The sequence below is a fragment of the Staurois parvus genome, unplaced genomic scaffold (assembly GCF_062004578.1).
Source record: "Staurois parvus isolate SC_StPar_1 unplaced genomic scaffold, SC_StPar_1.0 ptg001886l, whole genome shotgun sequence".
NCBI lineage: Eukaryota > Metazoa > Chordata > Amphibia > Anura > Ranidae > Staurois > Staurois parvus.
The window spans coordinates 9,726-33,535 of record NW_028319682.1 but is presented as its reverse complement, the minus strand read 5'-3'; the positions used below and the strand labels follow the sequence as shown (position 1 = coordinate 33,535).

The following is a 23,810-nucleotide window of genomic DNA, read 5'->3' as shown; positions in this document are numbered from 1 at the left end:
AAGAAAGAAAGAAAGAAGTACACACCAAGCTCAGCTACTACAAAACTACTCTGCAAAATAGCAAAAAAGAAGATTCATTCCCTCAAACAAGTTTTGCCTGCAAATATCTCGTCCTTAAATAACGGAAACAAAAATAGCGATCTCTGCAACTCCTCAAAAAAAGAAAGAAAAAAAAACACAAAAAAAAAAAACAAACACCTTTAAAGGGCTAACAGAGAAGTGTAAAGAAATGTTCCAACCAAAATGCAATCATTTGTTCCATTTAAATGGATTCTGGATACACCGTCTGTGAGCAAAAGGACTCCCAATTTTCATCTTTTTCCACCAGCTCAATCTACATGTGAAGTACAGAATCTGCGAGTGCTTTACGGCACGAAGTCTGTGAAAATACAGACCGGTGTGTTCGATGGTTCCAGCTCAAGCCTCGCATTACCTACACACATCGGAGCTGGAGATGTTACACAGCATCATGCGACAAGAGGCTGCAATCCTAACCAGAAGTTACATCCAAGCCGGACCGAGATGGGTTTGGTAAACGCAGATCAAGTCAAAATCATGACTCCTAAACATCAAATGGCAGTGACTTTTACTTGTTGCCTGGATATACTCTAAGTAATAAAAGCTGGATTGGCCAATAAAAAAAAAAAAGAAGTGCTTCTATAATTTATTCCTTGTGACAAATGGTACCTTTATCTAGAGTGCGTGCCCTTTTATCAAAGAAAAATAATTTAACAGCCTCCACATGACAGCTGGATCTCGGGCGTAGGCATTGCAGAGCTCCATATTCAGGACGCGGATTCGGACTTATTCAATATGATGTTGATGATCTCTCCCTCGTGTGCTTTCATGTGTTCCATCAGAAGTTCCTTACTGGTGGACTCGAACCCGCAAATGCAACAGCAAAATAGAAGGACGCACAGCTCGGTCCCGGGCCTCATCTGGCTTTGTAGTTTTTCGGCGTTGCACGAGCTACCTTGTGACAGGCCGGCGCTTTGGTTCTCGACGTAACTTGCTTCGGCCACTGGACGACTCGCAGAACTGGGGGTGTCGCTGTCCACTAATGTGGAAGGGTCGTCCGGTGTCTCCTTCTTCAAAGGGTCTCGCTGAAGCCTAAAATATATATTCCATTACAAATCAGAACCAGCATGTATGGCACAACCTATGTGTAAAGTCCCTAATTACGCTCTCAGTCCTAAATCTAATCAAGGGATAGAAGTGAAGAGCCCAAAATAGTAATAGGGGAACCTCCAAATTCCAAAAGTCTGCTTATTATAGTACCCAGTTCAGCTCCCACCGGTGTGGATGAAAGCGATTTTTTTTTTACATTTCTGCTATGGGCTTGTTTATTTGGCAATAACTTTTTAGAACAAACAAGGATTTGTTCCAGTGATCTTTCTGGTATTTTTTTTATGCAGGCCAGGGCTCGACAAATCCCAGGTCGTCATGGAGACTAGAAATTACGTACTGGCGCCTAAATTCACAGAGGTGTTGACTTCAGTGCAAAGGAGTGGGAGTGGATCACTAAAATGCTTTTCACAGAAGATGTGAGCATGCTGGAAAACCTATGAAGTTTGAGTAAAAAAATTTTTTTTCACAATTTTTTGGGGACATTGGACTTTAATTGGGGACTTTTATATATTTTTCACATTTTGATTATTTGCGCTGTATTATTATTATTTTGATGTTTAGTCAATCCTTGAACAGCAGCATTTAATTTTTCACGTATTCTATTGGCGCAAGTTTTATACATATTTTATTTTGGAATTTACACTTGCTTGTATCGCTCTCTTCTGTATTTTGTTTATGTTTATATGGATACATATCTTCTGCTGTTCTGTTATTTTAAATAAAAATAGAATTTGAAGAAGAAAAATAAAACATTTCCCAGCAGAACTGTTGCATAGTTGGTCCTCTGCTCCTTTGTGTAGCTGTTGTGTGGTCTTCACACTACTCTCAGATACAGATGTCGCCTGGCCCACCGAGCTTTAACCGTTTCAATACCGGGCAATTTTACACCTTCCTGCCCAGTACAGTTTTCAAGTTTCAGCGCTCTCACGCTTTGAATGACAATTGCGCGGTCATACAACATTGTACCCAAACTAAAATTTTATCATTTTCTTCACACAACTAGAGCTTTCTTTTGGTGGTATTTAATCACCGCTGGGGTTTTTTTTTTTTTTGCTAAATGAACAAAAAAAGACCAAAAATTTTGAAAAAAAACACGTTTTTCTTTGTTTCTGTTATAAAAGTTTGCAAATAAATAATTGTTCTTCATAAATTTAGGCCGAGATGTATTCTGCTACATGTCTTTGGTGAAAATAACCCAAATTAGGATGTATTATTTAGTTTGTAGGAAAGTTATAGAGTTCACAAACTATGGTATAGATCTGAAAATTGATCAATCCTGAAGTACTGACAGCCAATCTAATTTCTTGAGGTCCAAGAATGTCAGAACAGTACAGATATCCCCCAAATGTCAGGACGGTACAGATATCCCCCAAATGTCAGGACAGTACAGATATCCCCCAAATGTCAGGACGGTACAGATATCCCCCAAATGTTAGAACAGTACAGATATCCCCCAAATGACCCCTTTTTGCAAAGTAGACAGTCCGACGTACTTCATAAGAGGTATGGCAAGTTTTTTGAAGTTTTTTTTGTCATAATGTTTTGGAAAATTCAAAAAATTTGTTTCACTATTTTTCTTTTTCATATTGTCACCAGTGCAGTACAGCGTCATCATCAACTGACATGGCGGTGATCAGGGACACTGACTGGTGACAGTATTGAAAAAAAAAAAAAATATTTTTTTTTTGATAATTTATTACATTTTGTTTATATTTTAGGATTTTGTTTTCATATTTCACTATGTCCAAAGTAGTACAATGTTACCATAGTAACATTGTACTACTTGGGGAAGTGATCAGTATTTTTTTTTTTTTTTACACAATTTGTTTATAGCAAAGAATTACTTTGCTATAGGCAAGCATTTACCTGAATGACATCGATTCATTCAGGGTTTTTTTTTTTGTGCTTAGCTGTGATTTGGCCACAGCTAATCACATGACATGTGCATGTGATTAGCTGTGACCATTCACAGCTAGGCACTAGTATACAATGGATGGCATGAATGAAGCCATCCATTGTATACAACTGTCATGTGACCTGCTGTGATTGGTCACAGCAGGTCACATGGTAGCAGCAAGGGGGGCCGGTACTCAGATCTGTCATCGGCCATGTCCGAGGTACACGGCCAGTGACAGATCGCGCCGCTGCGCGGCTCTGCAGGAGCGCAAACTGCGCATGTGCGAGAGGACGCCACATGGCGTCCACCCGGAATGCTGATGACATTTGCCGGCCGCCATCCGGCCATAGGGCGGGCGGCAAATGGTTAATTGAGGACTTTTATATATTTTTCACATTTTGATTATTTGTATTATTTGCGCTGTATTATTATTATTTTGATGTTTAGTCAATCCAACAGCAGCATTTAATTTTTGACCTATTCTTTTGGCGCAAGTTTTATACATATTTTAATTTTGGAATTTACACTTGCTTGTATCGCTTTTGATACCTCTCTTCTGTATTTTGTTTATGTTTATATGGATACATATCTTCTATGTTTATATGGATACATATCTTCTATGTTTATATGGATACATATCTTCTATGTTTATATGGATACATATCTTCTATGTTTATATGGATACATATCTTCTATGTTTATATGGATACATATCTTCTGCTGTTCTGTTATTTTAAATAAAAATAGAATTTGAAGAAAAAAAACATTTCCCAGCAGAACTGTTGCATAGTTGGTCCTCTGCTCCTTTGTGTAGCTGTTGTGTGGTCTTCACACTACTCTCAGGTACAGATGTCGCCTGGCCCACCGAGCTTTAACAATCCTGATCTTTGAAACAGCCCTGATGAAGGGGCCTTTGTCTGACCACGGAGACATACAGGCCCTTGTTTTATAAATTATAAAGTGACTTTTGGAGCTAGAACTGTTCATTTTGGTGCTCTTCACTGCTATTCTTCCATAGGGAAGATGTTTATTATGCGCCCTAATAGTGAATGGTCTTTCCACAGAGATGGAGACTCCTCTTAGCATGCGCAGAAAGGGAAGAGCCTGTCTGAATTCTGCTGCATTGGTGGCTGTGTGACTCCCAACTGGCTGCACCACAAAAGAAAAAAAAAACTTGGAGGACACAGAGAGGTGAAGTTTGTGGGGTAGGTAGGTGGAAGGGAGTTATTTAAAGTGGAACTTCAGTCTCTCAATCAACATGGACTATTTTTAATCCTTTTGCTGCTATTAGTAAATGTATATATGCTTTCCTCTCATATTTAATGGTTTTAAACTTTTTTTTTTTTTTTACATTTCTTCAGTTACTTCCTGGTTTCCTGTCTAGGTAAATGATGGCATACACCCCAGCAGTCTTCAGGAGGAGAGGGAGGGATCTCAGCGAATGCCTGAGCTAGGCACAAATGGATTCCAGGAAGTAAATACTACATGAAGCATCTAACTTTATTCAAGATGGCCACTGCCAGAAATGCCAGGGGGTGTTTTTTTCAAAACGATTTCTCAGAAAAAGTAAAGCATGGAGACGTGGATGGATGGGTGAGTTCGCTCCGAATATTACCAATGAATTAAAGCGGAGTTCCACTCATGTTGCCAAAAAACAAAAGTCAGCAGCTACAAAAAAACTGTAGCTGCTGACTTTTAAAAAACAGCCACTTACCTGTTCCTCGGTCCCGTGGTGTGTCCCCCCGCAGCCCGATTCACCGGCCGTCCTGTATTCTAGGAGGCTGGCATCTTCAGTGTGGGCACCCGGCTGTGACAGCTTGCAGCATCTCAGCCAGGTACCCACTGTGCATGCGTGCGCTGAGCTTCATGAATGGTCCTGTAGTCTTCTGGGACCTGTCACGTGTCCCAAAAGACTACAGGGAGGGAGGACACCTTCCGCTTCCGATCGCTTAGGTGATCGGACCAGACGTGGGAGCGGGTACCTATCAAATTCGGGTACCTGCTCCCCCCCCCCCCCAAAGGTGCCAATCCTTAATGGGGAGCAGTTGATCAGTCCTTAAAGCGGAACTTCCCCTTTTGGGTGGAGCACCACTTTAAGGGCTATAAAAACCTTTAAGCCGGCCATAAATGATTGAAATCTTGGCCGGTCCCTGCTGAGCCAGGCTGATAGTACCCAATTCAGTTGTTGTACAACCAACCTGTTGGATTTTTCATGCTATTTTGGGTGGAGCTCCGCTTTAAACAGCATTTTTGGTTTGTGGTGCTCGGATGTAGTGCAGTTCCACTTTCCGGTAAAACTGTACTAAGTAAGATCTTCCAAGTTTTGACCAACTGCAGTTTGCCTCTAATTTTGTGTTACATACCGAGTGCTCTGAGACATGGCCTCGTTGATGGCTTTGTTTACTTGCTCATAGTTGTAGTTCTGATCGCTGGCATGCTTCCACATGTGCGATTTTAGGGATGGAGGGTGACTGCAAACATAGCCACACAGCGAACACCTGCCAATATGCAAAACACATTTTCATCAAGAAAATCAGCAGCACAATTCGAAGCAAATGAGGCGGCTTCTTATTTAGAAAAAGTATATGCAACAGTTTCTCTGTGTAGCGGACAGCCCTGCATCTAGAAATCTGTATAAACAACATATCTGCAAAAATCTGAGACAGAAATAGCACTGAAGATGACTCCAAAACAGACGCACAGGAAGCTACAGTTTTAGAAGAGACTGAAAATTGCTTCTGAAGGGACATTAAAGGCTTCAATTAGATTTTTTTAAAATAACAAACATGTTATACTTCCCTGCTGTGTGCAATGGTTTTGCACAAAGCATCTCTGATCCTCCTCTTTTCGGGGTCCCCTGCCGGTGCTCCTAGCACAGTGCTGGATCGAGATCAGGTTCAAGCAAGTATCAGGGGGACTGGGGGAAGGGGGAGCGGCACACTGAATGGGTTTTTTTTTACCTTCTTACATATAATGTAAGAAGGTAAACAACCTTTACAACCACTTTAAGGCTGCTTTCACACTGATGCACCTTTCCAGTGTGACGAAACCGCATCAAAAGGATTCCCCTTTAAATCTTATGCGACTTTTCACAACAGTCTGAAAAGTCCTGCATCTTTGGTACGCTTTCCAAAAGCACACTCAAAAAAACCAAAAAACAAAAAGCACCTTTCATTTAAAGAGGAGCTCCACCCGAAAGGGGAAATTCCGCTTTAAGGACTGCTCCCCCGCTCCCCATTAAGGATTGGCACCTTTGGGTGGCGGGTACCCGAATATGACAGGTACCCGCTCCCACTTCCGGTCCAATCGCCTAGGTAATCGGAAACGGAAGGTGTCCTCCCTCCCCCCTGTAGTCTTGTGGGACCATTCATAAAGCGCAGCGCAACTCGCGCATGCGCAGTGGGTACCCGGCTGTGAAGCCGCAAGCTGTCACAGCCGGGTGCCCACACTGAAGATGCCGGCCTCCTGGAATACAGGACAGCCGGTGAAACGGGCTGCGGGGGGACACACCACGGGACCGAGGGACAGGTAAGGGGCTGTTTTTTAAAAGTCAGCAGCTACGGTTTTTGACAGGATGAGTGGAACTCCGCTTTAAGTCAACAAAAAACGCATCTAGGGTGCTTTATTGGAGTGACCTGGTAAAAAGCGGGCAGCACAGTGGCTAAATGGTTAGCACTTCCACCTGGCAGTACTCGGGTAATTGGTTCAAATCCCAACCATGGTATCACCTGCCTTGAGTTTGCATGTTCTCCCTTTGCGGGTTTCCTCCGGGAACTCTGGTTTCCTCCCACGCTCCAAAAGACATGCTGGTAGGTTAATTGGCTCCTGTCTAAATTGTCCCTAGTATGTGTATGTATGAATGTAGGTTGGGGACCTTAGATTGTACACCCCTTGAGGGTTAGGGACCTTAGATTGTACACCCCTTGAGGGTTAGGGACTGATGTGAAGATACATTATAGATGTAAAGCGCAGAGTACATTGATGGCGCTATATAAATAACTGAAATAAATAAATAGGGTGCTTTTTTGGACCCAGAGTGCTTTTTTGGAGTGACCTGGTAAAAAGATGCTGCTTGTTAAGGAGCGGGCACCAGCCACCATCCTTAACCAGTCAATAAGCTACACAAACAGTGGTCTCCTCCCCCCATCCAGCTCCTTTCTGCTTTTCCATGTGGGTGGAGTCAGTCTGGCCACCCCCCCCCCTCCTTGTCACCTACACATTACAGAGCTACTTAAGCTGTCCCCGGCTGCCCGCCCCGTCTTCCCGGCTCCTCCCCCCTCCGCAGTGTCTGCTGGTAGCACGACTCCTGCATTGTATGTCTAGTTATCATTGGTTTTTCAAGACGCCGACACGTGCCAGCTACACCAGTGACTAGCAGAGCCAGCTTCCTTAACGACTAGTGAATAGCCAGTTTTTATATCCGAGTTCCACGCTATTTAGCAACCACGGCCCCAATGGTAGCTGATCCCTGTGCCATTAATCTTTGGATATTTTTTTGGGTTTTGTTTAAATACCTTTTTTGTTAAAAAATCCTGCCACTTCCGGCCTACCTCACTGCGGTACGTCATTTTCACTCTCCCGTCGGCTCCTGGGATAGCACTGTCATCAATCCCAGGAGTCAACGGGCATCCTCTGCTTCTGGCAACACGTTATTTCAAAACCAGAAATGACGTGATGCCAGGCGGAGTTAGGCGCCGGTCTCTGCCATTTTATTTGTAAATTCACTAAAAAGTGTATACCGTTTTTAAACTGCACCTCTGAATGCAATTTGAATAAACATTTGCCAATTATTTTTACTGTATTGTGCGGGACGTGATGCTTTGCCCGACCACACTTGCCTTCTTTCTGGGTTGAATGATTGATTGGCAGGTTGCCATAACAATGGGGTGGGAACTTCCATTGACGCCACCATTGCTATGGCAACCAGCAATCAACACAGTGTGCCGCGATGTGTTCCGACTGTGAGGGCGTACGATCGCGAGGTGCATGCTGGATAATCATCTGCACCTAATCCCGAAAATAACTACTAGCGGCCTTCAGATGCCCACAGTCTCAAAGGACGCTGTCTACCTGGGGTGCAGTGAGCATTTCAGGATATCAAAGCCACATAAATGATTACAACTAAAAAAGTATACTATTTAGACGGTAATAATAAAGACAATCACGGGGTGATTTAAAAAAAAAAAAAAAACGACAAGACTGGCGCTCCACTTTAACCACTTCCTGTCCAGACACTTTCACCCCCTTCCTGTCCAGACACTTTCACCCCCTTCCTGTCCAGGCCAATTTTCAGCTTTCAGCGCTATCACACTTTGAATGACAATTGCGCGGTCATGCAACACTGTACTCATATGAATTTTTTAGCATTTTTTTTGAGACAGATAAAATTTTATTTTGGTGGTATTTATTCACCACTGGGATTTTTATTTTTTTTTGCTATATAAATGATGAAGTCCAAAAATTTGGAAAAAAAGTGTTTTTCTTTTAAAATTTTGCAAATAATCTTTATTCATAAATCTTGGCCACAATGTATTCAGTTATCTGTTTAGCAAAAAAAAAAAAAAAAAAAAAAAACCCAAATTAGTTTATAGCCAAAAATAATTATTAAAACTTTTTTTATTATTGTTTTTTTTTTTACATACTGTCACCCTAGCAGAGCAGTATCACCATGGTGACATTGTACTACTTGTAGGGGGTGATGAAGATATATATTTTTTTTTTTTTACACATTGCTTTTACACACATAAAGGCTGTAAAAGCAATAATTTCTCCTTCCCTCTGGCTGCATTCCTGCAGCCATTGAGAAATACTGTGTGAGCTGCGATTGGTCACAGCTTGTCACATGGTACAAGGCAGTTGTGAATGGCCTTGTACCATGTGACCCCTGTGATCATTCACATCTTGCTTACACCTATTCATGTGATCACTGATTGGCCAATCAGTGATCACATGATCGGGACCTCACACAGTGGTCCCGTTCGGCGGTGCCGCGCGTTCCCAGGGAGCGCGCACAGTCCAAAATGGCGAGCGCCGTTTATGAACAGCAACCCGCTCTTGCACTGCACCCCTGGGAAGTGGTTAAAGGAGTGGCGTCCCTTACAACCAACTAGTTACTGCACTAAATTTGAATGCAATGTATTTAAAATGCGCCGTTTGTTTTTTTAAAATGCATAGTGCGCATTTGAAACGCTGCAGTATAAAAGCAGCCTAACATGCTTGCATGAGATTTTAGTGATTGGGTTCACTAATGGTTAAAACCCAGAGGTAAACGCAATCAGCAACAAGACGGTCACATACCTATATGGCTTGTCAGAAGTATGAATTCTTATGTGATTGCGAACACCAACGTAAGTAGGACTGGTGTAGCTGCAGACGTCACACCGATATACCTTGGACATGCTGGATTTGTTACCTGCAGTTACAAAAAAAACGAGTCACTACATGAAGGGAGAGAACATTCCTCATCTTCCAGTGTTAGATTTATGTGCACAATAAACAATAAATGTTGCAGCTATTTTGTTAAAGCAAAAAACCTGAAACAGCTGCTAACATTTCTTTGTACTTACCATAAAAACCTTCTCTTGGGAGTCAATTGGGGAACACAGATTAACCTCCAGGTTATACTGCCGCCTACAGGAGGACAGGACGCTGGCAAACAAAAAATCCTACTACCAGAAAGCCTCTATTTTGTTGCAAAGCAGTACCAAGAGCATATTCAAAAACACAGAGGTGGAACCTGTGTCTCCAAATGGACTCCAAGTAAAAGGACTTTACAGTGAGTACAAAAATCCTATTTTTTTCTTTTCTTCATTTTATGCACACAGGAAGATTTATTATTATTATACAGGATTTATATTATTATTATTATACAGGATTTATATTATTATTATTATACAGGATTTATATTATTATTATTATACAGGATTTATATTATTATTATTATACAGGATTTATGGCGCCAACAGTTTGCTCAGCGCTTTACAAAATAAAGGGAGATAATACAGCAACAATACAGTTCAATACAAGAGGGATAGGAGGGCCCTGCTCCTTGGAAGACTTAACATTTGTTCAAAAGCAGTCCAATGGGGGTGTGAGCAATGCAACAAACACACACTGACAGGCCCAAGAAAAACAGGACTGGGGAGAGACTGCAGCTTAAATAGCCACCCAAACGTTCTTAGGCCAAACCTAGTCCTAGCATCAGATGAGGCTGAAAGGTCCACCTGGCAGAACTTGGATAACATGTGAACTGAGGACTAGGAAGCAGCCATGCCAATCTCAGAAATAGTTGCCCCATGCCAAAAAGTCCAAGAAGAATTCAACTTAATTACAACATGACCGGAAAGGGAAGACCCTGATCCTTGAGACCACAGGTTTAGGTGAGATGCTGCCTAAGCCACCTAGACATGGAGGAACGAGAAGCCAATGCAGCCTTTCAGGGTCCATCCGGCATGACAAAAAAGGGAATTAGTCCTGAAATAAGCAATGGATGAGAGAGAGACTCCCAAACCACAGCCAGAAATTGTAGTGAAAATTTCCCTTTGGTGAATTGGAGTCAGACAGAACGAAGGAAAAACTATGTCCTGGTTGAGCTGAAAAGCTGTAACTACTTTAGACAAAAAGGAAATCTTAAATCTCAAGACCACTTTGGCCCTATGAAAAACCAGATAGGGGTCCTCGATAGAAAAGGCAGCTAACTCAGAACATGTGCCTCATAGAGGTGATGGCTTCAAGAAGTACCACCTTGTGGGTTTGAGTAAAGTTTCTAAAACACAGAGAGAACATAATTCAGATCCAACTGAGTCATGAGGGAATGAATGGGGGAGGTGCACTGGTCTAGACCCAGCAGTAGGAAGGAAAGGGTTTGTCCCTTGTTGAAACTCCTGGGGTGAAAGCCCCGAGACTTACACCAAGTGAAGTGTGCCTTCCATGTCCGAATATAGACCTGGCAGGAAAAACTTCCTAGTTTTCAGCATCTTATGAATCACAGACTCAGACGCCTCTGTCCGTGGCCTCATTAGGCCATGCCATTAAAGCCAGTGGCCATGAATCAGGATAGTTCTTGGGACAGAAGATCCTGAAGGGTCTTCCAGATGTCTTACCACATCCACCAAGTATAGGCTGGAGCAATGAAGACCACCAGAATGCCCACCATTTCAATCCTGCAAAGTAAATGAGGAAGTTTCAGGGGAAAAAAAAAAAAAAAGGGAGGCACAGATCAGGGAGTACTAATCCTATAAAGCCACCAGCATATCCACTGCTTCTGCTAGAGGATCCCTGAACCTGGAAAAGAACATGACTAGTTTATTGTTGAACCTGGAGGCCAGAAGGTCCACATCTGATGTCCCCACACATGCAACACAGGTCAAGCTGGCAGCTGAGGAAATCTGCCTGCTAATTTTCTATGTCTGGAATGCGATATAGTTTGGGTTGGATCCAATCTACCACAGCAAAACTTCTGGTGCCTTCTGATGATTGATGCACACCACTGCAGTGGCGTTGTCTAGCTGAACCCGAATAGAACGACCCTCAAGTAGGATAGTCCAACACTGTGAACACAGCCAAATTGCTGGATATTGATCTGCAGTAGAGACTCCAACCGCATGAGAAAACTGCTCGTTTTGTCCAGAGGTTTAGTGGAAAAGCTATACTTACCCCATCCTCCAATCCTCCGTAAAACCGTGCTCCCCCACGTCCAGCCGTGGACTGTTTCTGCTATCCTCAAGCCCGAAGCCAGTCCATGGGCATGATGACATCAGGAACATTCCCATTCACAAGACCACTAGCGCGCGGGGGTGGGGGGGGTGGGGGGGAAGAAGCGTCAGGGACCGGTCTTGCGCTTCGAGGATCAGCGGATTCCATAAGTATATCTTTCCTGTTCTCACCCCTAAACAAACACTAGCAGCTAGCCCATGCAGTGAGGGCACGGCCCCACTGCATGGTTCAAAACACATTTCTGCCCATATTTCTGCTTTAACCACTTGCCTACCAGGCACTTATACCCCCTTCCTTACCAGGAAAATTTTCAGCTTTCAGCGCTGCCGCACTTTGATTGACAATTGCGCGGTCATGCAACATTGTACCCATATGAAATTTTGATCATTTTTTCCTCACAAATAGAGCTTTCTTTTGGTGGTATTTAATCGCCACTGGGCGCTTTACTTTTTGCGTTATAAATAAAAAAAGTGCAAAAAATTTGAAAAAAAAAAAAGTTTCTTTGTTTCTATTATAAAATTTTTCAAACAGGTAATTTTTCTCCTTCACTGATGTGCGTTGATGAGGCAGCACTGATGGGCACTGATAGGCGGCACTGATGGGCACTGATAGGCGGCACTGATGGGCACTGATAGGCAGCACTAAAGGGCACTGATAGGCAGCACTAATGAGGTGGCATGGATAGGCGGCACTGATAGACAGCATTAATGAGGTGTCACGGATGGCGGCACTAATATGCGGCACTGATAGGTGACACTGATGATGGGTACTGATAGACGGCACTGACTGGCATCACTGCTGGGCACTGACTGGCGGCACTGACTGGCACAACCGCTGGGCACTGACTGGTGGCACTGACTGGCAGCACTGCTGGGCTGCACTGGTGGGTGGCACTGGTGGGTGGGCACAGGTGGGTGGCACTGGTGGGTGGCACTTCTGGGCACAGGTGTGTGACACTGCAGAGTGGCACAGGTGGGTGCACTGCTGGACACAGGTGGGCGGAGCTAGTGGGCGCACTGCTGGGCACAGCTGGGCGGAACTTGCGGGTGGCACTGCTGGGCACCGATCATCAGGGCACTGATCATCAGCGCCCTGATGATCGGTGCCGATCCCCGCTCTGACAACTGCCGGTTCACGGCAGTACTTTCCTCACGATCGGACAGCGTTAGGAAAGTGCAGCCGAGAATCGGCACTTGCATTTTCCTCTGATCAGCGTGTCATTGGACACCGCTGATCACGTGGTAAAAGGCCGCTGTGATTGGCCTTTTACCACATCACGTGATCAGCTGTGTCCGTAGGACACAGCGATCACGGAGAACGCCGGGTGCGCGCCCCAGCGCTTTCTGGGAGGAGGTCATATGACGTCCACTCAGAACTGGCCGGCTGCAGTGCAGCCGTCATTCGGCTATCTGCAGTCGGCAACTAGTTAAAGAATTCTAAATCTGCACAGTTGGCTGTATAGTCAGGAAGGTAAAACCGCTGACACTGTATTACTCAAAACTATGTATTTTGCCCACAAATCACTGTTTTAGAAGCTGTGATGTCATCATTCTGCTCTGAAAGCTTCTTAGTCCCCAGGGTTTGAGAGGAGGTGTCTCAGGCGCAGCGATGTCACTTCCTATTAGAGCTCGTCGACGCTCACTGCGACGACACATCCCAGCATGCCCTGGGATATAGAGTCTGTGTGGGCAGGACCGTGAGCAAGTGTGCAACAAATGTAAAGTATGCTACACAGAGGCTTCGGACTCCGCCCACCAGCCCACCTCTCCCCCATCTCTTTATGTCCGTACATTGAACATTGTTTCCCCAGAGTGCAATATGGGTAGCGAATGTGATAACGATCGCTTTCTCTTTGCCGTGCACATCGTGGTCTGCTAGTGAAGTGTCTGGTCATAGGAAGAGGGACAAAACCAGGAGTGCAGATCGTCCCCCGTGACCTTTTTTGTCTTGGTGTCAGAGGTGAACCAGGCTACAGAGAGAAATGGCACTCAGTGCTCTGGATTGAGACAAGTACACACTATAGAGGGATATGCTTTGTTCATATTTCAAGTCTCAAGTTTACAACCACTTTAAAGATGAACCAGATAATTTTATTATAGCTTCAGTACAATTTGGATTTACAGTGGTAATATTGTCTGTATGGATAATAAAACTCCTCTGCTTAATAATTCAGTTAACATACCACCTTCCAGGGAATATTGCTCTTCTGTCTCCTCTGTACAGAGCGGTGTGTCGTCACTGGCAGTAGATCCGGAGTCTAACAGTTTCCGGTGCTCCCTCTCATGTGTCCTCAACTGGCTCTGTATAAAAGGTTACATTTAATTAATATATATAAATAAAAAAAAAAAAAGAAAACATTCTTTGGGTTCCCAAGGTTGTCATCATAATCATAGTGGACAAGGATATATAACTGTACCATGTTGACTGTCCCTAGGAAACGCAAGGCTCATCAACTACTTGGCCTCCAGGCCTTTTCTGGCACTTTTGGTTTACGTATAAAAAAAAAAAAAAAAAATTCAGTCTTTTCTACAAAAAAAATTCTTAGAACCACAAACATATATTTTTTGAAAAGCAGAGGCCCCTGGAGAATAAATTGGTGGGTTTTGCGATTTTTTAGGTCACGCCATATTTATGCAGTGGTTTTTCAAAACCAATTTTGTGGCAAAAGTACACTTTTTAATTTTAGTGCAAAAAAAAAAAAAAACCAACAAAAAAAAAAAAAACACACCCACAATACATAACACATCGATACCTCACATGTGGAATGATCGTTGTTTGCATACATAACCAACGCATTTCATCTATGCACGCAAGCATGGGGGGTAGGGGTGGGGCTCACTTCAATTCTTTTTTTTCTTTTTATGCACTGTTGCTTTAACCACCTCATTACAAGACACTTTTACCCCCTTCCTGCCCAGACCAATTTCCAGCTATCAGCGCTCTCACACTTTGAATGATAATTAATTACATCACCGATCTTGTCTCTAAATATCACCCAAACCGCACTCTCCGCTCCTCGAAAGACCTCCTACTCTCTAGCTCCCTTGTTTCCTCCTCCCATGCTTGTCTCCAGGACTTCTCCAGAGCTTCCCCCATCCTCTGGAACTCTCTACCCCAATTTATCAGACTATCGCCTACTCTGCTCACTATTAGGCGATCTCTGAAAACCTCTGTTCAGGGAAGCCTATCCTGCCCTCAGCTAATACTGGAATCTTCTAACCTTCCAACCAGTCCATTCCCCACAGGTACTATCTTTTGTACTACTAGCCCCTCCCTCTTAGATTGTAAGCTCCCAGGATCAGGTCCCTCCTAACCCTCTTGTATTGAACTGTATTGTTGCTGTATTGTCTCCCGTTATATTGTAAAGTGCTGAGAAAACTGTTGGCGCCATAAATCCTGTATAATAATAATAATTACTCAGCCGTGCAACACTGTACCCATATGACATTTTTTGACATTGACGATTTCATTCAGGTAAATGCTTGCTTATAGCAAAGTAATTCTTTGCTATAAGCAAATTGTGTTAAAAAAAATAATAAATAAATAAAAATACTGATCACTTCCCCAAAGTAGTACAATGTTACTATATCGTAACATTGTACTACTTTGGTCATAGTAAAATATGAAAAAAAAATCTTAAAAAAAAATAAAAAAAATGTAATAAAAAATTAAAAATAATAAAAAAATAAAAACAAATTAAAAAATATATATATATATATATATATATTTTTTCATACTGTCACCAGTCAGTGTCCCTGTTCACCGCTATGCCAGTTATATGATGACGCTGTACTGCACTGGTGACAGTATGTAAAAAAAAAATTGTGAAAATAATTTTTTCATTTTCCGAAAAATTATGACAAAAAAAAAACAACTTCAAAAAACTCGCCATGCCTCTTATGAAGTACGTCGGACTGTCTACTCTGCAAAAAGGGGTCATTTGTGGGATATCTGTACTGTCCTGACATTTGGGGGATATCTGTACTATTCTGACATTTGGGGGATATCTGTCCTGTCCTGACATTTGGGGATATCTGTACTATTCTGACATTTGGGGGATATCTGTCCTGTCCTGACATTTGGGGATATCTGTACCGTCCTGACATTTGGGGGATATCTGTACTGTCCTGACATTTGGGGGATATCTGTACTGTCCTGACATTTGGGGGATATCTGTACTGTCCTGACATTTGGGGGATATCTGTACTGTCCTGACATTGGGGGATATCTGTACTGTCCTGACATTTGGGGGATATCTGTACTGTCCTGACATTTGGGGGATATCTGTACTGTCCTGACATTTGGGGGATATCTGTACTGTCCTGACATTTGGGGGATATCTGTACTGTCCTGACATTTGGGGGATATCTGTACTGTCCTGACATTTGGGGGATATCTGTACTATTCTGACATTTGGGGGGATATCTGTACTGTTCTGACATTTGGGGGATATCTGTACTGTTCTGACATTTGGGGGATATCTGTACTGTTCTGACATTTGGGGGATATCTGTACTGTTCTGACATTCTTGGACCTCAAGAAATTAGATTGGCTGTCAGTACTTCAGGATTGATCAATATTCAGATCTATACCATAGTTTGTGAACTCTATAACTTTCCAACAAACTAAATAATACATCCTAATTTGGGTTATTTTCACCAAAGACATGTAGCAGAATACATCTCGGCCTAAATTTATGAAGAACAATTATTTATTTGTAAACTTTTATAACAGAAACAAAGAATGTTTTTTCAAAATTTTTGGTCTTTTTTTGTTAATTTAGCAAAAAATAAAAACCCCAGCGGTGATTAAATACCACCAAAAGAAAGCTCTAGTTGTGTGAAGAAAATGATAAAATTTTAGTTTGGGTACAATGTTGTATGACCGCGCAATTGTCATTCAAAGTGTGAGAGCGCTGAAACCTGAAAACTGTACTGGGCAGGAAGGTGTAAAATTGCCCGGTATTGAAACGGTTAAAGAGAAGTCCTGGAGGCGAGCATGGGAGGAGATGACACAGGAACTAGACAGCAGGAGGTCATGGGAGGATGGAAGAGAGCGGTTTGGTTGATAGTTTGAGACCAGGTTGGTGATGTAGCTGGGGGCTATTGTGGCTATTGTGGGGGAGTTGTGGATGGCTATTTAGAATTTTATTCATTTGGCGAGTGGCAGCCAGTGGAAGGATTGGCAGAGAGGGGTGGAGGACACTGAATGGAGGTCAGTGGAGGGATTGGCAGAGAGGGGTGGAGGACACTGAATGGAGGTCAGTGGAGGGATTGGCAGAGTAGTAAGCAAGATGTCACTTCTGACATCATTGCTTACTACCTGTGAAATCTGTGAATGATCACAGAGGTCACATGGTACAAGGCTATTCACAGTATTTCTCAATGACTGCAGGAATGCAGTCAGAGAGAAGAAGAAATTAATGCTTGTACAGCCTTTTTGGGTGTAAAAGCAATCAGTGTTAAAAAAAAAAAAAAAAAACCTTCATCACCCCCTCACCATGGTGACACTGTACTGCTAGGGTGACGGTATGTAAAAAAAAATTAAAATGTAAAAAAAAGGTTTATAAATGACAATTTTTGGTTATAAACTAATTTGGGTTATTTTTTTTTTGCTAAAAATTGAATAAATTTTGGCCAAGATTTATGATGAAATATTATTTATTTGCAAAATTTTATAAGAAAAACACTTTTTTTTCAAAATATTTGGACATTTTCATTTACATAGCAAAAAAAAATAAAAATCTCAGCGGTGAATAAATACGCCAAAATAAAGCTTTATCTGTCTCAAGAAAAATTCCTATGGGTACAGTGTTGCATGACCGCGCAATTGTCATTCAAAGTGTGATAGCGCTGAAAGCTGAAAATTGGCCTGGACAGGAAGGGGGGGGGGGGGGGGGGGAGTGTCCGGACTGGAAGGGGGGGGGGGGGGGAGTGTCCGGACTGGAAGGGGGGGGGGGGGGGAGTGTCCGGACTGGAAGGGGGGGGGGGAGTGTCCGGACTGGAAGGGGGGGGGGGGGGAGTGTCCAGACTGGAAGGGGGGGGGGGAGTGTCCAGACTGGAAGGGGGGGGGGGAGTGTCCAGACTGGAAGGGGGGGGGGGGGGGGGGGGGAGTGTCCGGACTGGAAGGGGGGGGGGGGAAAGTGTCCGGACTGGAAGGGGGGGGGGGAAAGTGTCCGGACTGGAAGGGGGGGGGGGGGGGAAGTGTCCGGACTGGAAGGGGGGGGGGGGGGGAAAGTGTCCGGACTGGAAGGGGGGGGGGGGGGAAAGTGTCCGGACTGGAAGGGGGGGGGGGGGGGAAAGTGTCCGGACTGGAAGGGGGGGGGGGGGAAAGTGTCCGGACTGGAAGGGGGGGGGGGGGGGGAAAGTGTCCGGACTGGAAGGGGGGGGGGGGGGGGGAGTGTCCGGACTGGAAGGGGGGGGGGGGGGGAGTGTCCGGACTGGAAGGGGGGGGGGGGGGAGTGTCCGGACTGGAAGGGGGGGGGGGGGAGTGTCCGGACTGGAAGGGGGGGGGGGGGGGGAGTGTCCGGACTGGAAGGGGGGGGGGGAAAGTGTCCGGACTGGAAGAAGGGGGGGAAAGTGTCCGGACTGGAAGGGGGGGGGGAAAGTGTCCAGGCTGGAAGGGGGGGGGGGGGGAAGTGTACAGGCTGGAAAGGGGGGGGGAAGTGTCCAGGCTGGAAAGGGGGGGGGGAAGTGTCCAGGCTGGAAAGGGGGGGGGGAAGTGTCCAGGCTGGAAAGGGGGGGGGGAAGTGTCCAGGCTGGAAAGGGGGGGGGGGGAAGTGTCCAGGCTGGAAAGGGGGGGGGGGGGGAAGTGTCCAGGCTGGAAAGGGGGGGGGGGGGAAGTGTCCAGGCTGGAAAGGGGGGGGGGAAGTGTCCAGGCTGAAAGGGGGGGGGGGAAGTGTCCAGGCTGAAAGGGGGGGGGGAAGTGTCCAGGCTGGAAAGGGGGGGGGGAAGTGTCCAGGCTGGAAAGGGGGGGGGGAAGTGTCCAGGCTGGAAAGGGGGGGGGGAAGTGTCCAGGCTGGAAAGGGGGGGGGGGAAGTGTCCAGGCTGGAAAGGGGGGGGGAAGTGTCCAGGCTGGAAAGGGGGGGGGAAGTGTCCAGGCTGGAAAGGGGGGGGGAAGTGTCCAGGCTGGAAAGGGGGGGGGAAGTGTCCAGGCTGGAAAGGGGGGGGGAAGTGTCCAGGCTGGAAAGGGGGGGGGGGGGAAGTGTCCAGGCTGGAAAGGGGGAAGGGGAAGTGTCCAGGCTGGAAGGGGGGGGGGGGGGGGGGGAAGTGTCCAGGCTGGAAGGGGGGGGGGAAGTGTCCAGGCTGGAAGGGGGGGGGGGGGGGAAGTGTCCAGGCTGGAAGGGGGGGGGGGGGAAGTGTCCAGGCTGGAAGGGGGGGGGGGGGGGAAGTGTCCAGGCTGGAAGGGGGGGGGGGAGTGTCTAGGCTGGAAGGGGGGGGGGGGGGGGGGAGTGTCCGGGCATGAAGTGATTAAGTGGTTCATACAGTTTTGGGTATTTGTATCATTTTAGGAGTTGTTCTAGAGTACAGCGCCTGCTTTTTTTCCCCATTTAATATCATTCCATACTTTAACACCACAGAAGGAGTGGTCACCACAAAGATACCTACCTTGTAATAAAAGGATTCGTTGCAATGCTTGCACTCGTATTTGATTGCCTTGCAATGGTTGATCATGTGGTTCTCCAGGTCGCCGCTGTTTTCTGCTATGTGGTCACATATGGGGCACTGGTAGGGCTGTCTCTGCCGATGAACACGCAAGTGCTGCTTAATGTAACCTTTATTGTCACTGGTGTAATGGCACAGGCGGCATCGGTAAGGGCGTTCAGCGCGAGGTAAGTACTCCACGAGGCTATTGCCAGAGCCAAGGTCGCTGGCGTTCTCGCTCTGGGCATTGTCCTGTAATTCTTTCAGAATGTCATCATCTGTGGCATTCTGATCAGTCCTTTCTCTTAGCTTCTCAATCACTTTCAGTAAAGATGTGCTTATCCCTGTTTTCATTGGGACCTGAGTCAGTTCACTTTTCTGGTTAAGAGCATTTAGTTCCTCAGGGACCTTGGAGGATTCCACCTTGGGACAAGTGCCGTGGGTCTTGTCACTGTCTCGCTGCCCGGTGTCTGGATCAATGGAATCTGGATCATGGATAAGCCGTAGGCTGGATTTGGGACATTCCACTAATTGGATAGGCATGGTCACTAGTGCCTCAGCAGCCAATGAGTGAAGCCTCAAACACTCTGAGTTGGTCCTCCTTCGTACTGGAGGTGAATTCTCATCAGTTACTGAGCTGTTCTTCCCAGGGTTACTCCACCCAATAATAATTTCTTCGCTTTCTACCACGTTTTCAAGTTCAACAGACGCACCAAGGTGGGAATCGAGTTTCTTTTTGACTTCAGCGTCTGCGTTTAACAGAAAAGGTTTCTGGGAACCGTTTTCCTCGGCACTGGGCAAGCGTTCTACGATCACATTCACGTGTCCCTTTGTGTTTTGGCTACAGCTGATTATTTTCTGAGCGGAGGAGAGCAGGCTCTCTCTAAGCAAGCTATCTTGATCGGTCTCTGGTGTGGCATCGTCGACTACCACTACTTCTGTCAAGGGAGCTGAAGTGGCCGATTGGCTCAGCGTTTCCGTCTCTTTTACTGGAACGTCTTTTGGCACCACGCTTTGTTCCTGAGCGCCGGAGCTCTGCCCGTGCAGTTTGAGGTCAGCATTTTCAGATAGCACTGACTCGCTTCCTTGCGGCGTGTGTGCAACTGTGGAATCCGGTAAGCTGGCGGACTCGTTCTCTTCCTCAAATATAGGGTAGGAGCAGTCGACCTCCCCAGCGTGCTTCCATGCGTGAGTTTTCAGCATCCGCTGTTGGCCGCAGGTATACCGACAGATCAGGCAGCGGTAAAGCCCGTAAGCTTCATAGGCGTACCATTTTTTTCTCGCTGGCTCGAGGGCTTTTGGACTGAGTGGCTTGTCTTCTTGTGGCTGGTCTTTACCCTGCGAAGGTGCGCTGACCTCCGTTTCACAGTGCATTTTAATATGAGCCTCCAGCTCACTGTGGGATTTAAAAGTCATGTGGCACTCTGAGCACATTAAGATGATCTCGTTCTGCTGTCCGTGATTTTTCACATGGGCTGTGAGCGTATCAAAAGAAGGAGAGACGAACTTGCAAAGGCTGCACTGGTAGAACATGACTTTCCTGCCGCTCGGTGACGGGCTCTCTATTCTATTGGTTGTAGTCTCTTTGACCCTTTTGGAGGTGACTTCACTTAGGTCAGCCATCTTGGACACTGGCTGCATCTCTGCCTCTTCTACCGGGTAGGAACGTTTCTTAACTTCGAGAGACCTAGCGGTCTCCCCACCCTTTACCATGGCAGTCAGCTTCTGGATCACGCTAATCAAAGGGTCATTACACTTCTGTTTCATCTCTGGTTTGGTACTGATCTTTGCATCTGGAGTCACCCGATCGTCTGAGCTAGAATCCACTTTTGGCATCTGAATCCCACTTTCCTTATCTTCCATCACACCTAAAAAGCAAATGAAAAAAAAAAGAAGAAAAGTTGTAATTTACTGAAGAGGGCAAGACCAGTATACAATCTTTACAGACACCTGATTAGGTTTTCTTCTGAATGAGGAGAGGAAATTTCCTGCTCCCTTCAGCCTTTACAACCGCTTTAACTTGGAGCTGAAGCATCTGAAGTGTCCTAAATGGCTAAACAGAAAAATTGTTCCAAGGTGCTGGCAGGTTGTTGTGTCCAATAGGTTTGAAAAATGCATTATATACTTACCTTAATCAAAAGGACCTTTTTTTTTTTTAATCAAACAAGCATCTATTCCCTAAATGGCATAATATTTTCAATTCTTCTTGTCGTGAATAGACCAGAATAAAGTAATACACAGGACTTAAAGCCCAACTTTGGGCAGATAATTATTCTTGCTCTGCCTGCATTGCAAAAGTTATTAGCTCATTTTGTTTAGGGGACAGGAGAATCCATGTTACTTACCCGATCCTCAACTGGAGGAACTCCCCCACGATTCTGCAGTGGACTGTTCCTCAGCATCTTCACGTCCAGAGCAGGGCTATGGACCCTCCTCTAGTGCTGATGACATCAAAACTCTAGGCTAGCTTTTTTCAACCAGGGTGCCTTCTGGGTTCTTCAGAGGTTCCATGGCCAAATGCCTAAAAAATTCCCTACACTGCCCAAAAAATGCCCGCAGGCCAGATAGTGGATCAAGCCTCCCTTTTTGATACACAAAGCCACAGGCTTTTATTGTGTTGATAAGGAGCACATCCGTCAGGTGCCCTTTTCTGTCAGCATGTCAGAACGAGGTTATGTTAACTAAATGAGCGCGCGAAATTGAGGGTGCCTAGAGAATTGAACTGGTGCAGCAACTGAAAAAATAAAAAAAAAATTAAAAATGGAGGCGGCACACTGGTCTAGACCAGGGTCTCCAAACCGTGGCCTGCAGGCCAAATGTGATCCTTTGCCTGCCTTTATTAGGCCCTTGGAGCACCATACATTCTTCCACTGATACAAGGCACTATGCCTTCCACTGACACCAAAGATGGGGCAGTATTCCTCCCACTGACACCAACAGTGGGGTACTATTCCTCCCACTGACACCAACGATGGGGTACTATTCCTCCCACTGACACCAACGATGGGGCACTATTCCTCCCACTGACACCAACGATGGGGCACTATTCCTCTCACTGATACCAATGATGGGGCACTATTCCTCCCACTGATACCAATGACGGGGCACTATTCCTCCCACTGACACCAATGACGGGGCACTATTCCTCCCACTGACACCAATGATGGGGCACTGCTCCTCCCACTGATACCAATGATGGGGCACTGCTCCTCCCACTGACACCAATGATGGGGCACTGCTCCTCCCACTGACACCAATGATGGGGCACTATTCCTCCCACTGACGCCAATGATGGGGCACTATTCCTCCCACTGACGCCAATGATGGGGCACTATTCCTCCCACTGACGCCAATGATGGGGCACTATTCCTCCCACTGACGCCAATGATGGGGCACTATTCCTCCCACTGACACCAATGATGGGGCACTATTCCTCCCACTGACACCAATGATGGGGCACTATTCCTCCCACTGACCCCAATGATGGGGCACTATTCCTCCCACTGACCCCAATGATGGGGCACTATTCCTCCCACTGACACCAATGATGGGGCACTATTCCTCCCACTGATACCAATGATGGGGCACTATTCCTCCCACTGACACCAATGATGGGGCACTATTCCTCCCACTGACACCAATGATGGGACACTATTCCTCCCACTGATACCAATGATGGGGCACTATTCCTCCCACTGACACAAGCAATGGCGCACTATTCCTCCCAAAGAAACCAGCAATGGGGCCCTATTCCTCCCACTGACACCAGCAATGGGGCCCTATTCGTCCCACTAACACCAGCAATGGGGCCCTATTCGTCCCACTAACACCAGCAATGGGGCCCTATTCCTCCCACTGACACCAATGATGCAATTTCTTTACTCCCACTGACCACCAAGCCTATGGCATGGTGTACTCCTACTGATGCCAGAGCATTTTATATTCCAACTAGCAACAGTCCAGCCCCCCTAAAGTTTGAAGGGAAGTAAATTCTTGCACCCCTGCACTCTGGCAGTCTAGAAAAGGAGACCCCTTGTTCTAGACTGATAAGAGCGCAGGGGTGCAAGAAGCTGTGGGTAGGAGCAAAGGATCAAGTAAGTATATCTCCTTTTCTTGTTCCTAGACATAAACAAGCAAATAACCCTTGCAGTGCAGGCACAGCCCCAGTGCAAGGGATCTTTTTTTTTTTTTTTTTTTATTTGCCTGGAGTTGGGTTTTAATACATGCCCTGCAGGCTCACATACAGGCCAGCTTTGGGATTACATAATACAGGTGGCCTCCCGACAGTGAGACTTGTACAGAGGCAGTGCTTCCCAGCTAGGTTAAAGTGGTTGTAAACCCTTGCATATACCCAGTGAGGTGACTGGCCTCAGGTGATACACAGGGATTAAATATATCCTCCTACATACTCTGAACAGATGTAGTGA

At 45.6% G+C, this 23,810-nt stretch overlaps 1 protein-coding gene across 1 annotated transcript; it reads right to left on the bottom strand.

The window, feature by feature from the left end:
• Window positions 1-651: 651 nt before the first annotated feature.
• On the bottom strand, window positions 652-21,270 carry ZNF507 (zinc finger protein 507). Its single transcript, XM_089664335.1, has 5 exons — window positions 19,348-21,270; window positions 13,923-14,040; window positions 9,323-9,437; window positions 5,389-5,523; window positions 652-1,110 (listed from the first exon to the last, which is right to left on the bottom strand). Exons 1-5 carry the CDS (start codon window positions 21,244-21,246, stop codon window positions 786-788), a joined length of 2,592 nt encoding a protein of 863 aa, XP_089520461.1. The 5' UTR covers window positions 21,247-21,270; the 3' UTR covers window positions 652-785.
• Between the last annotated feature and the right edge of the window lie 2,540 nt (window positions 21,271-23,810).